Raw genomic sequence first — 14,644 nt, forward strand, 5'->3', positions numbered from 1 at the left:
TTAGCAAATCTCCAGTAGGGGGCGTAGAAGGCAAAGGCTGCAGCTTTATAGCAATTGCTTGGGATGTATTGTTGAAAAAACGTTTAGATTGCTTTGACTTGGGAGCCATTATAAAAGAAAAAAAAGAAAAAAAAGTCTCTGCTCACCTTGATTTAAGATAAAATACTTTCAGTAAACTTTGGCAATTAATAAAGAGAAATCTTCAGGAAAACAGGGCTGATTAAATATATCATATATCAAATGCGGAAGCTATAAAATCACCATTTTGAAAAGCAGTTAAACAAAGGAGTTTTTTATAAAATTGAAGCTGGTATTTTGAATAATAATAAACAAACAGGTTCTCAGGAATGGTCGCTGCTCGGATTGATTTTAAATAGCTTAGATTTGTCCTGAGGGGGGGGACGACCTGCCTTGAGCTGAAAAAAAACAGCTGAGAAGATCTGGCTGGAGTAAAAAAAAAACTCAGCTTTTTGTTGAACCTCTTCTCCGTTCACAGCGAAAAACAAAAGGCTGTGAACTACAAAGAGATTCTAACGACTGAGTTCCTCCCTGCCCCTTTCTTGCCTGAAAGGAGAGATATCTATAGATTTTTTAGATATACAGACCAGAACTCTGAGGGCAGCTCCTTTGAGCCACCGGCGGTGGCAGCTCCTCCCCCGGAAGTCCCATTTTCACATCTTCATTGCCACCGCCATCCTCAGCATCTTTGGCCCAGAGCTTGGCACAGCAACAGCAGCAGTGGCGGATAGTGTGAAAATGGGACGTCCCTGGCCACTGCCACCTTCCTGCCACCCACCCCACTCACCGCCACCATTCCTGACTTCTTTTGCCCAGAGCTTTGTGCAGCAGCAGTATCAGGGGGTGTGAAAATGAGAAGCCCCTGACCACCACTCTGGGCTCTGCCCATCCTTTCATTTGCTCACCTGCCCGGCTCTTTTTCCAGCAATCTGTGGCAAGTTGTCCCCACAGCAAGTTGCATATGTGGAATTGTCCTGCAGCAACTTAGTGGCAGTGAACTGGCAGAGGTGACTTGGTAATGGTGAGCTGGTGGTGCTGAGATAGCCACAGAGAGTTGTCCTAGACCCATGGAAAAATATACTGACCCACTACAGAATTCAGATAAAACAGAAAAACAAGCCATTGTGAGACTTAGATCATGTACTTCCTCTCTTTCTCTTTCATAGGCAAGAGAACAAAGCAGAACAAAAGTCAGTTTGATATTAAAACAGGGTTAAAACAGATATAGTAAAAAATACCTGAAAGGTATTACAAGGAACTGAAAAAAGAGTTTGAAAATAAATCTGAACTGAATCAATTGGGTGGTACATAATTCATAAGAAAATGTCAGCATTAAAAATTTGCTCATTGCACTGTCATACAAGTGGCATGTCAGATAAACCTGTTAAGTTGCCACAGGTATGATTGGACTTTATATGTTTAGCTCTATTTCCATTTTTTCTCTTAAATAGCTAAATTGTTTTTCATGTTCTTTGTTGTCTGTAGGTTGGAAATCTTCCATATGATTATATGATAGCTCTTAGATATGTCCAGAAGACGGACACACTGGTATGTAAAGCTATTTGAATTATTTCAAAACATAAACATTTGCAGCATCAATTATTCTTGCTTTTCAATTTTTGGAAATGCAAACGGATTGTGAGCTTTTTAATTCAATGATTTTTCAAAAGATTTTTCTTATAAAATTATATTCTGGCCAGAGATCATTACATTCCTGTTGGTAAATTAAACTTTTCCATTGAAATGCTATTAAAATGTAACGTGCTGCATTTTAACTGTTTTTCCCATATATTTTATTTAATAATAACTTGAAATAAATATGTACAAAGGAGCAATATAATTTTAATTATTTGTATATATGTAGTAATCAGATGAGTGAAGCAGCATATGACTCAACCTATCTAAATCTTCAGTTATATAAAATGAATCATTTTTACATGGTAGATGGGAACACAAAATCTTTGATTTTATGTTGCAGGAATATTGTAAGATTTTTATGCTGTCTCCTCTAAATTCCAAATATGGAGGTGTGTGGTTACTGCCATACTCACAGTATTAATAAGGAATTCAATTTTGTTCATCTAATTAAATTGTAAAGAACATAATATTATAAATGGTTTCCTGCCAAGCCTCTAATTTTTCTTGGCCAAAAAACAGACATACTGTATAACTGCAATGTTTTAAGGTTGTTTCTTTGCTGCTAATTAAAAGCCTAATTAAATCTGCTTGCTGGCAAAGAGAATAATAACTTTGTGCGTGTGAGAGAGAAAGATAATCATCTTTTGAATACTCAAAAACATCTTGTGAATACATTTGGTGTTATTTGCCATGGTGGCAGTATTCTATGGGCTTAGAAGCACCACCAGTTCTAACTTTGGAGGAATCATTTTAAAAAAAAATGTAGGGCTACACCAGGTAGAGCCATGGTGGCAAGAATAGTTAAAATGCAGAATTGCAGGCTAATTCTGCTGACTGCCAACAGTTTGATTCCGACCAGCTCAAGGTTGACTCAGTTTTCCATCCTTCCAAGGTAAAATGAGAACCCAGATTGTTGAGGGTGACTCTGTAAACTGCTTAGAGAGGGCTATAAAGCACTATGACACATTATATAACAATTAGTCAGGCAAGCCTTATAGGGTAGATATCTCAGTAGATACTAATAATACTAATTAGTTTTAAATCTAATAGAACTGAGTTTGATGTTCATAACTGAAAATCAATGTTTGTCTTGCAATATTAATGGGCTTTGATATTATTAGGATTCACACAGTAGAGTAAGTCAAAATCAGACAAACCTCATTAAGACTTATTATGATGTATGGACACACTTTTTGTTAGAAAAATATGTTCACTGTCTAGGTGAACTCAGTCCATATATAAATGAAGCAAAATTGTTGGTGCATAGGGGTTTTGACATGTAATTTGTATTCCTGACATGCAACATGAAATGCATCTCATTTTAAAATATAGGACAAATTCAGTGCAGCATAAATATTGAATCTCGTCATCAGGAGTCAAGATTCATAAACATATTGAGTTGGAATGAACAAGATAAAATAGATCTTAATTCTTTTCCTCAGTGTACGTGAGAAACAAGTAGAATTAGCAGAAATCTGCTGACAATCACAGATCCATATTAATGGCAGTTGAATACTAGTTTAACAAAGTGCAAAATAATACTACCAAGGCAGATTGGGTGGAGATAGTTTATAAATGTTGATCGGTAGATATATAGAGAATGAATGAATGTAACAATGAATTGAACTACTTTTTTACAATTGTACATTATTAAAGTATGCACAGAATATAATCTCTTTTTTCCCCTTTGTTATCATTTCTGACAGCCCTACCACTGTTGGTTGCATTTGATGGTCCCTGAATTGTTAAATAGTCTAAATAATCTTCTCAATAAATTTAAAGAATTTCCAGATATGTCAAATGTCTTGAGTAATTATTCAATTATCAATAAACTAAGGAGGATCATCACTGATGTGATGGACTGCTTACCTTCTACTACATATAATAAGGTAATAATCTAAATCTGAACTTTCCTCTATATTACTAAATAATATCCTGAGATAATGATGTATAAAGAATGGGTAACTGTAACATAATGTTTTTGCAGAGGTTACCTTCCTACTATAATAAACCAAACATTCTTAATGTTTTATTAAATCATGAATTTATGTAAGCAATTCCTTCAGTTATTTATATATTTAATTATATATAATTTCAATTTGTATGTATGTATGTATGTATGTATGTATGTATGTATGTATGTATGTATGTATATTTATACCCTGTCTTGTGTTTATATGATTGTAGTGGAACGTATATATAATATATAAATAATTCTTGCATGCAATTCAATTTCTTCTAACCTTGTATTTAAATAAATATGACTAACATATACACAATGTTTTGTATATACATTTGAAGCATTGAAACTGTAGGACTTATTTCAAATGTAATATCCGAGTAGCAAGCATAGCTTGCTTACACTGCTAATAAATCTTTGGAAACAGTACTTTGCTTTTCATAGTAATAGATGAAACAGATATTTGAGAATAAGATTTCTTCAAGATACCTGCCATTCCCCCCCCCCCCAGTAAATAATGTACTCACCCAAAAAGGAATACCTGCTTTATAACCTTCCCTGCAAAGTGATAGACTAAGTGGCCTTGTTTTCTTTAAAATGGGATTCCATCCTCTTTCTCAGAATTATAGCCAACATGATCATCCATATGAAGAAGGTAAATTTATTCCAGAAGAGTTCTTCAAGCACTTTTACAGCACTATTGAGGCCTACAAAATCTTTTCAAAAAGACCAGAACAAAGTGATTGCATTCTTCCCTCAACAACAGAAGCCTCTGCAAATGGTAAATCCCCTTTTATATATAGAAATATCCACAAATGTCATGAATGACCTTAAATGGATTGGTGCCAATTCAATATGAATTGTATTATACAGGGTAAATGTAACACAGTAATATACTGCTTGGAATAGAGCCATCTAGAAATATCAGTAATAAAGAGTGTTTTGACTTTATAGACCTGTACCCTGCTTTACCAGGGTCCTAAGGACACTGAGCATGTCAGTTGGAAATCTGACAGCCTGGGTTTGAGACCAAAATGTTGCACGACAGGGTGAACTCACAGCTTACTTGCCCCAGCTCCTTCCACCTGGCAGTTTGAAAGCATGTGAATGCAAGTAGATAAATAGATACCACTTTGGTGGGAAGGTAACAGCGTTCTGTGCACCTCAGCACATAGGCATACTAGCCACATGATCATGGAAATGACTTCAGACAACACTGACTCCCTCGGCTAAGAAAAGAAGAAGAGATCAAAATCTTTCTACACTGTTCAGCCAATTATTTTCTAGAACACGAGTATCAAACTCAAGGTCCAGGGCCTGATATGGCCCATGGGGAACTTAGATCTGGCCATGGGGCCACCCTGGAAAGAGCAAAGAACTGGCCCATGGTGCTTCTGCCAGCAAAAACGGGCTCCCAAGCTCTGTTTTTTGCTGCCACAGCCTCCTGCAACCCTCTGCCAGTGAAAACGGAACTTGGGAGTCTGTTTTCACTGGCAGACCACTTGGGCCACACCAGGTGCCCCTGACAGGAATGATGTTGAGTTGGCCATGCCTACCCTGACCCCCCCCAAGGTGAAACACAACCCCTATGTGGCCCTCAATGAAATCAATTTTGACACTCCTGTTCTAGAACAATTCATATTCAAAATTCATGACTGCTATTTAATTTTTAAAAGAAAATAAAACTGGAATAAATTTATCTAATTTACCTCTTTACATCACTTTCATCCCAATCTTAAATTGAGAAGGTTCCTGAAGGGTTTGCATGCAGATTTTGAAAGAGCAGCCTTTCCCAAGGTTTTTTTTAAATCAAAAGTACAGGTGGCTAGAACAAAATTGATGGTGACACAATGTTAACTTTTTCAAACTGACTCTTTGATGCTTAAAATATTCCTCATCAGAACTCCATAACATGAGACACATTCAAACATGTTCTCCATAACATGAGACATGTTTAAACATGTTCTCCATAACATGAGACATGTCCCAAAAAATGTCTTAGGAACATAAAGCAAGCCTTCAGGATTTTGCAGAATGATATATTTTTTTGAACATAGAATAGCAATATCACTTAGACATATACCGCTTCACAGTGCTTTACAGTCCTCTCTAAGCGGTTTACAGAGTCGGCATATTGCCTCCAAAAATCTGGGTCCTCATTTTACCGACCTCGGAAGGATGGAAGGCTGAGTCAACCTTGAGCCTGGTGAGATTTGAACTGCCAAATTGCAGTCAGCCGGCAGTCAGCAGAAGGAGCTTGCAGTACTGCATTCTAACTACTGTGCTATCGTGGCTCTGAATATAGGAAATTTAGCTGCTCTGTTTCCATTATAGCCATTTACTTCTGATCACATAAACCTTTCTTTTTACTGAATTTTCTAAATGTTATAATGCAGTAAAAAAAGTAGGGTTCCCCTCCCTCCCAAAATGGGTCCAACTTTATTGTAGTGGAAAACTCCCATGTGTGGTCCTCAGCATATCCAGATCAGGCTGGGAAAGAATCCTGCAGGAATCCAGAACAAGACGACCGAAGGGTTTCATTCTGTGCTATGCAACTTCCTATGTGCTTAAAATATATATTTTTTTAAAAAAACTGACATATTATTTCTGTCTCAGATTCAAGCACCAGTGTCACAGAGCCATTTTTATTACATCCTGTTGCGGCCAGTTCCCTTAGGAATGATAGCAGTGAAAATAACAGCAACAGTAAGTGTAAACAATTGCTTTCCATATTGCCATGTTAATTGGGGGGGGGGGGAGAAAAACAGCCATATTGTGCAAACCAGTTCTGCATCCTCGGGATCCATTGCAGGGGTGGTATACACTTACCTTCCCTACAGGTTTGCAAATATAAGCGTCCGCACCTCCGCTCCTCAGATCCTTCCATGCATGCGCTTTTAGTGGAAAAAAGAGCCTAAATGGGATACCATAGAGCCTGGAGCAGGTGGACGGAGCTACCAGTTTGGGTGATCCAGTCCGAACTGGTAGAATGCCACCTCTGATCCATTGGTTAAATAAACTTCTTTGCCAGCAGAGGAAAGAAGCAAGTGGCAAACGTATCTAATAGCACTCAAAATTAATATGGCTTCTCAGTATGAAGCATAGAGCTTGGAAAAGAAGCACATGGTTTTGCTTTCGTTGGTTAAATTTTGATAATTAGAATTGTAGCACTTCAATGGAAAATTGAAGCAATATACATAAACTTCTTTTAATTATTTCATAATATACCCCTGAAAGTCATTTAATGGCACCAGGATGTGCTTACTTTTCCTCATCCATCTCTTCCTCCCCCCTCTTCTGTTTCAGCTTGGAAAGCATTAAATAATTAAAGTTTAATGAAGTAAATGAAATAAAAAAAACATTTTCCCCTAGAATCTAAGAACAAAAATTAAGGAGGCTAACTAGTTGAGAAGGTAAAGAAGTTTCTTTATGGCTTTAACATTTACTGGATTATTTAAATAATAAGATGAAATGGACAAGGAATCCATTTCTTGCGTTGCCATATTGTGAGCCCCAAAATCTAGCACTTCAGTTTACAATCTCAGGACTGTATTTTGTAAAGCTAGGGTCAAGTATTCAAGTGATTTTCTCTAAATATTTCAGAATTAAGAAACCAGACAGGAATATCATTAGATTCAAAGAAAACAATAAAGTGAAATGAGAACACAGCAAATATATTTGCATGTTTGTGCGTGTCTGTGTATGCATGTATTCACAAAGATTGAATTTTGACAAACATCTATTTAACAAGCTACAAAATGAAACTTTAATTCTAACAGACAACAATGAGAAAGTTAATAGATCCAGATATTCTGTTTCAAAGAGGTTTTTAAAAACGTGTTATGAGACTAACTGCTAAAATCACCTTTAAAGAAAGAAATTAGAGGATAACTAGAAGATTAGAGGATAATCAAGAAATTAGGATAGCTAAAGAAATGTATTTCTGATCACTGAGGAAAAGCACTGTAAAATGAACAAACAAGATTTTTTAAAATATGTAGAACAGCCTTTCAGTTCTTCCAGAGTATCTGGTCTTCTGATGGAAGAAGTTTAATGGAGAATAACAAATGTTACAGAGAAGATAGAATTCTGCAAAGAAAGTATTTTGCCAATTTTTCAAATTTTATGAAAGTATTGATAAGAATGTAGTTGGGATGAGCATGTAAAATTGTAATACTTAAGACCTTTGCAAACCTACTACCTGTGTAATGGACTCAAAGTAATAATAAAATTAAGTGACAAGTCATCTTACGGATTCATACCTAGTCAAGCAGGATAAGAATATATAGTTATTTTCCACAATGGTAAGAATGCAGCAGTGAATACTGCATAAAGGTAATATTAAGGCAATCACAGTTATCAAATCTGGGCCTCAGAAGTCCTGACCCTTGCCATATCATTTAGAGTGAATTTTCTACATGCCTTTGATGCCATCTAGCAGATAATTTTCACACCCAAGATCTGGCACAAGTATTAAAAATAGACATCATGGGTTTGGTCATAGGCCTAACTGGTTCCAATTTGATCTCCATATAAAATAGGGAGCAATTGGAAAACTGTGTGCAGTTCTGGAAATTCTTTGTTGGTCATTGTAGACAATACTGGATAGATTGATCATATCCAACTTGGTATAAGGCAAAGGTGTCAAACTCAAGGCCCAGGGGCCGGATCTGGCCCACAGGGTGCTTACAATACCCTATAAAAATGTAAATTTAGAAATTTTCATTAATCATAACCAAACCAAAAAGTAAAAGCATAATAATAATGGACCACTTGATCGTGTATACTGAAGGAGTAATAGTGGGGGCGAGGGTTCAAGGAAGGGGTGAAATGTCCTATAGAATGTGGTTTCAAGAGGAAAATAGGAGAAGAGAATACTGTGGAGAAGCAGCCAGTTAGTAACAGGAGTTCACTGCTTAGAGGATGCCTGCATGTGCAAATTGTTTTTAAAAACAGAGTAAAAATTAAAAAACCTCACCACATTCCAAAAAAATAAAAGACAGCCCAGCAGTACTTAGCAATGTATGATATCAAAATTCAGTTAAGATTAATCTGCTCTAGAGGAATTCATTCCTGGTACCTTCTTGGTTAGTCTACGGGGAGATCTTGGCCAGCTTGAAGCAAGGTGCAGGTTAGAGACAAAGGGCTGCCCTAGAAACAGCAAAGGACTGGCCCACAGTGCCCCTGCCAGTGAAAACAGAGTTTGGGAGGGCTGTGTGTGGCCCTCCCAAGCACCATTTTCATTAGCAGAGGGTTGCAGGAAACCATCACAGCTGAAAATAGAGCTCGGGAGCCTGTTTTCACTGGCAGAGCACTCAGGCCACCACAGGCACCCCCCAACATGAGTGATGTCAAGCTGTCCACCCCAGCCATGCCCACCCCAGCCCCCCAAGGTCAAACACAACCCTGATGTGATCCTCAGTAAAATCAAGTTTGACACCCCTGGTATAAGGCATTGTTCTCTAGACCTACTGTGATCAAATATTTAAGATTTTCACCTTTTATCTTCTACAGTTGGCTTACTGGGTGTAAAATAATCATCTATGAATTATGCTGGCATGAAATATCTGTTCTGCTTAATTAAAATTTCCTGTTGGAGTTAGCACACCTGAAGGGTCTAAAAAAAGTTCAAACAGTGTTGGATAAATCTGCATAAAAGCAAGATTTATAGCTTTAGATAAGTTTATAAACTATGAATTGCCAAACTGTATTTACAGTGAAGCAAAATATTTGGCTTAAATAGGACTATGCAGGATTTTTAGTTGAAGTAAAATGGGAATAAAATCTTATAAGTAGCATATATTTGAATGAAAAAGTGTATAACATGAATTGAAAGGGGCAGCATCCTTTTAGTGGCTGCTTATCTAGTTTAATATTGGCTGGAATTACATTTCATTTCAGCGAGATTGAAATTTTATTTGTTCATCTATAGATAACTAACAGCTAGAAGGCACAACACAAGTTTAGTCTGTCCATCATTAAAAAGGCCAACGAACAGTTAGAGAAATGATATACGGTTATCTTTGCAGGTATTCAAAAGTCTGAAAGGGACAGTGCATTCTGAAGCTAATTAATGAAGGTACCAGTTGTACAAACTAATATCTTCACAAGGACATTTATAAACATGGCTATTGCAGTAGGGCATATTATTTGTGCTTACACAAAGATGTGGTGCTGAATTGTGCATTGAACCATTCATACAGAAGAGTGCAGACAGTGGATTTGGTCCATACTTCTCCAACTTTGAAAAACACTCAAGTAGACAGACTGTAGCTAGATGTGTGAATTTTTTTTTAAGATTGGCTAAGAGCCCCAAAATTGGTCCTGTGTAGAACACATGAAAAATCAACACAAAACAAAATTTACTAAAACAAACCTAAATCCAAGCCCTGTCCATATGAGTGATGTAGCCCTAGTTATTTTGTCTTTTTGTCCTATGTACTATACCCCTTGGCACTCTGCTTCCAAAAAAGCCATTATACTAGTATATTTATGTATTAATTTTTGGTGATTAAATAATATCCTTTGTATGCAGTATTGAGACATTATAGAGCTAATGTGCAAACAAAGTGAATTATTCAAACAGCAGAGGCTAATTACAGACTGTATGTCAGAATGCATAGATGATGGATGGATGGATGGATGGATCGATGGATGGATGTGTGTGTGTGTGTGTGTGTGTGTGTGTGTGTAAAGAAAGAGAGTGAATATTATTAAAGAATTACGTCTTTAGAAAATGCATGCTAATTCAACAAAAACTAATAGTATGCATATCTCATATATTATAGTTACTCCCATGTTAGGATTAAATGTTAACTAGATATTAATAGTTGCCAGATTTACAGTTTTTTTCCAAGAAAATAAATAAGAGGAATAGTCAGAGAACCTCTAAACTGATGACAAGGAATCCAAATGCATTCCAATCATGCAATGAAAACATGGGCTGCAGGAAATCACAACGTACTAGTTTCTTACTGAGAAGGACAAATAAAGATAGCCACTGATTATTTTTCTCCTTTCCCAGATATTTCTAGTGGCAAAGTGGATGAAACTCAATCTGCAATCCTGTTCTCACATCAGGATTAACTTTAGAGTTTCTTGCTAAATGAACTGTAGAAACCTAAAGCCATCAGGTGGTCTTTGCAAAGATAGCAGATAATTAGGTAATGTAAGCAGAAGCACCTGCAGCAATCACTCAAAAATAACTGTTTCTATATCTCAACTCATGGGGACCCATCATATCTGTCTTTCACTCTTTCTCACCAGACCTTGTTTTGCTATGGGGCATACATATGCATATGATGGCTGTCCTACATAAGAATAACACAAAAATATGGGAAGCCACCATACATAGATATCACACCAAGATTCCAAATTAAAATAACTGCCAGAGACAGAATAATTACTATCTTAAGGTCACTGTTATACAAACCTGTGTTGATCATGGTTGGGACAATGAGGTTCGGGTAGACAGCAGGCTACTAGCTGCTGTTTCTTTTAGCCATTTTAGCTTCTTTTTGCACTGGTCTATATTAATGTCTTAGCAAGTAGCAATTTTAAGATGTGTGGACTTCAACTTTCAGCAGTTCCCTTACCTTAATCAGCATGCTGGCTAGGGAATTCTGGGAATTGATGTCCACATGTCTTGAGGTTGCTGAGGTTGAGAAACACTGTTACAGACTAAGTCTTAGTATGGCTTGCCTTTCAAATGTTCAGATGAGCAAAAGTGCCCTAACTATTATTTCAGTGGCCAATGGGACTGCTCTTGCTAATAGTACTCTGTTCTCCAATGGAGAAGAGGGCTCATTTTTCAGTTCATGCTGCTCTGCCTCTTGAGAATTCACATGTGAGAGTTTCTAAGCATATTTTTCTAATAAATTATGTGATCTAGTTTAAATGAGGAGGGGAGACATTTAGCAGAAAATCGAGCCAAGAGAAAATGAGAAGATCACTTGGTAAGTGTTCCTTTGCAGATGGCAAAATGGGATTATAAAGTTGCCAGAATGTTTGCCTTTCCCGAGTGAAGTGCAAATAAAGCTGTGAATTTCAGGCAACCAAACACTTCCTAATAAAACCACAAACTTCTTTAAAGGTATCATTCACAATGTAAGGAGTAGAAAAATATTACCAAACACATGACTCACAAGTTTAACATTATTACCCTGGAGATTTCATTTTATTTTTATCTTACTTCATTAATCCAAAATGTGTTTTTTTTTAAAATTCCAGAAGCAGAATTGGACTTCCTCAGTAAGTCTAGCAATCAAGTATTGAGCATAGCACTTTCAACATTGTTGGCTTTTGTCTTCGGCTTTGTTTTGGGAGCCATATGCTGGAAGGTGAGAAATATCAAAAGCTGTTTATGATTGGTTAAAGAAGATACTAAATTGAAGTATCATATATGCCCTTGAGTGAAGTACCTTGATTTCCTATTAAGCAAACATATCAATAAACCCTTTTCAGACAGGATTTGAGGAAAGGATTTTTTTAAAGCTTTCTATGTTTCTAGAAAGCTTTTACTTTCCCCTCTCTGTCCTATCAGAGGCAGATGACTTTTTGGCAGAGGACAGTTTTCCATTATGGAAATAGATTCCCTAGTACAGAGGAACAGGTATTGATGTAGAATTCAATGTCAGTTTGGAATTGGCAACAGCAGTGTGATTTCATAGGCTTGCAATGATAGATATTTTTAAAATGCTGCAAAATTCACAAAGCTTCTATGATTGCCAAGCCTGGTTGATGTAGTGACAGTGGTGGGATATGACCGGTACACCACAGTATGGGCATACCAGTGCCTGCTGGGAGCATCAGGTACTGTTTCGGTAAGGTGCTCTGGTGGGCCCACCTGCCCATCCTCCTTAATGTTATTTGAGCCGATCAGGGCTTCCAAGCACGGAGCATATGGGACCTGCGCGACGCTCTGCCAAGCAGCTGGAGCATCATGGAGCTGCACACGTGCATGTGGTGGATGCCTGTCCCTGTTGCACTGTACTGGTTGCAACAGGATCCAGAACCCACCACTGTGTAGTGAGTATTATCCAGTAGAACAGGAGTCCCCAACCCCCAGTCCATGCACCAATACTGGGCCGTGCCATGCCAGAAACCAGGCCGTGCAGACAAGTGAAGCCCCATCCGCGAGATACAGGCAGCACACAAAAGCACACCCCTTCTGGTACATGGAAAAACCTCTCTCCATAGAACCAGTCCCTGGTGTCCAAAAGGTTTGTGGCCATTGCAGTAGAAGACTACTGAAACATACTCTTAGCTAATCTCCCAAAGGTGCTTTTTCAGGAGGCAACTGGACTTTCTTGTTTTTTCTTTTGAAAACATTTCACTTCTCATCCAAAAATCTTCTTCATCTCTGAAAAGATAGTGGGGAATGGAAGGATTTATATCCCTTACAGACAGCTGGTAATCTGCATCCTTTTAATGGTTTGTTGAAGCACTTGGAGGTTTATCTGTGTCTTCAGGGTCACCTGAGTGGTGCTCCTGGTTCCTGTAGTCTGCATTTTTTTCTCTGGAAATCCATTCCTATTCCCACCATTCAAAGGGTGTTCATCCCAAATTGTATAGTTAAAAGTCTGTAGAGATTCTCTGTCATCCAGGTCATGGTTGTCCCAAACTTGCTTTTTTCAGGATGCAACTGGACTTTCTTATTTTTTATTTTGAAGACGTTATGCTTCTCATCCAAGAAGCTCCTTCAGCTCTGGCAGGATAGTGGGGAATGAAAGGATTCTTAGCTAATCCACACAATTAGGACTATAGATGCTCTATAATATTTATAGTCCTAATTGTGGGGATTAGCTAAGAGTAATATTACTTTTCCTAGGGTCAAAATACTGTAATTTGAAGTTTGAGGGATTGTGCTGCCTACAGTTATGAAGAATAGTATCACAATGGATGGTATAATGTTACCCTTCTGTAACAAAATAATAACAGTATAAAGAGGCACAAGGGCTATTTTGCCTTCATATCTTACTGCTATCAATAAATAGCAAGAAAAGGGTGGCCTGAAAGAAAATTTATACCCAGTCACAAATGTACAAAAGCAGTGGCAAACTATTTCCATGCTGTATGATTGCCAAGAAAACTACATGGACAGTGATATATGATCTCCCAGAGATAGGATCAATGCAAAGAAAAGGAGATTTTACTTTTATTCTTTTCCTCTTTTAGCTGAGTGACAATATGCTTTTAGTATTTCATTTAAAAAAAAATGTAAATGATTGTATTGCATTTTTTCTATATTACCATAAGGCCTGTTTTCTTATTTTTCTATAGAAAAGGACCTGCAGGCATATTCTAAAAATTCACCAGACTACACAATCTAACATCAACCAAGATGATAATGAGATAAGGTATTTTAATTTATTTTTTAGTTGATTGTCTGTTAGGAAACTATTTCCCCAATTTCAACATATGTTTTGGAAATTTTTGTCCTAAAAGATTCTAGGACTCTTAAGCTATGTACCCCATGACCTGTATTAGGATTTTGTAAAGTTGCAATTCTAAACAGGTTTACTAGGGAATGGCTACACAAGGTGGCATTCTTAGTATGCAAACATTATAAAATTGCAAAACAGAGAGTTTAGAAATCTGTGTTGTTAATAGTTCTGTTTTTATATCTAACTGATCCATCAGGCTTTTGAGGACATGCACTAAAACAAAATCCAACAAAACTTTACAAAATCCTGAACTACCGTGTTTCTCCAAAAATAAGACAGGGCCTTATTTTCTTTTGACCCTTGGCCTTATTTTCGGGGGGTGGGTCTTATTATTTTCGATGTGCAGGCAGCAGTGAGCATGATCACCTCATGGCTGCTGCTATGTTGCAATATTTTTGGGAGGGCTTATTTTCAGGGGAGGGCTTATTTTAGTGCATGTACTCAAAAGCCCGATTGGGCTTATTATCTGGGGATGTCTTATTTTCAGGGAAACGGGATAATATAAACATTATTTCTATATGAATATATTTTAAAATAGGTAATTTGGAACACTTAACAAATAAGGGCTGTTCTCCATCTGAAA

At 37.2% G+C, this 14,644-nt stretch overlaps 1 protein-coding gene across 1 annotated transcript in view; it reads left to right on the forward strand.

Annotated features, from left to right (window-relative positions):
* KITLG (KIT ligand) overlaps positions 1-14,644 on the forward strand; it is a 60,413-nt gene that overhangs the window by 42,597 nt on the left and 3,172 nt on the right. Inside the window, exons 3-8 of the mRNA XM_087723364.1 lie at positions 1,504-1,566; positions 3,363-3,545; positions 4,238-4,397; positions 6,233-6,322; positions 11,846-11,955; positions 13,898-13,974. Of these exons, the coding sequence (XP_087579490.1) occupies positions 1,504-1,566; positions 3,363-3,545; positions 4,238-4,397; positions 6,233-6,322; positions 11,846-11,955; positions 13,898-13,974 (683 nt within the window). The remainder of the gene's footprint in view (positions 1-1,503; positions 1,567-3,362; positions 3,546-4,237; positions 4,398-6,232; positions 6,323-11,845; positions 11,956-13,897; positions 13,975-14,644) is intronic.

This window comes from Thamnophis sirtalis, unplaced genomic scaffold (genome assembly GCF_051295495.1).
Source record: "Thamnophis sirtalis isolate CommonGarterSnake01/CBP01778 unplaced genomic scaffold, rThaSir2_p1.2 scaffold_9, whole genome shotgun sequence".
Classification (NCBI taxonomy): domain Eukaryota; kingdom Metazoa; phylum Chordata; class Lepidosauria; order Squamata; family Natricidae; genus Thamnophis; species Thamnophis sirtalis.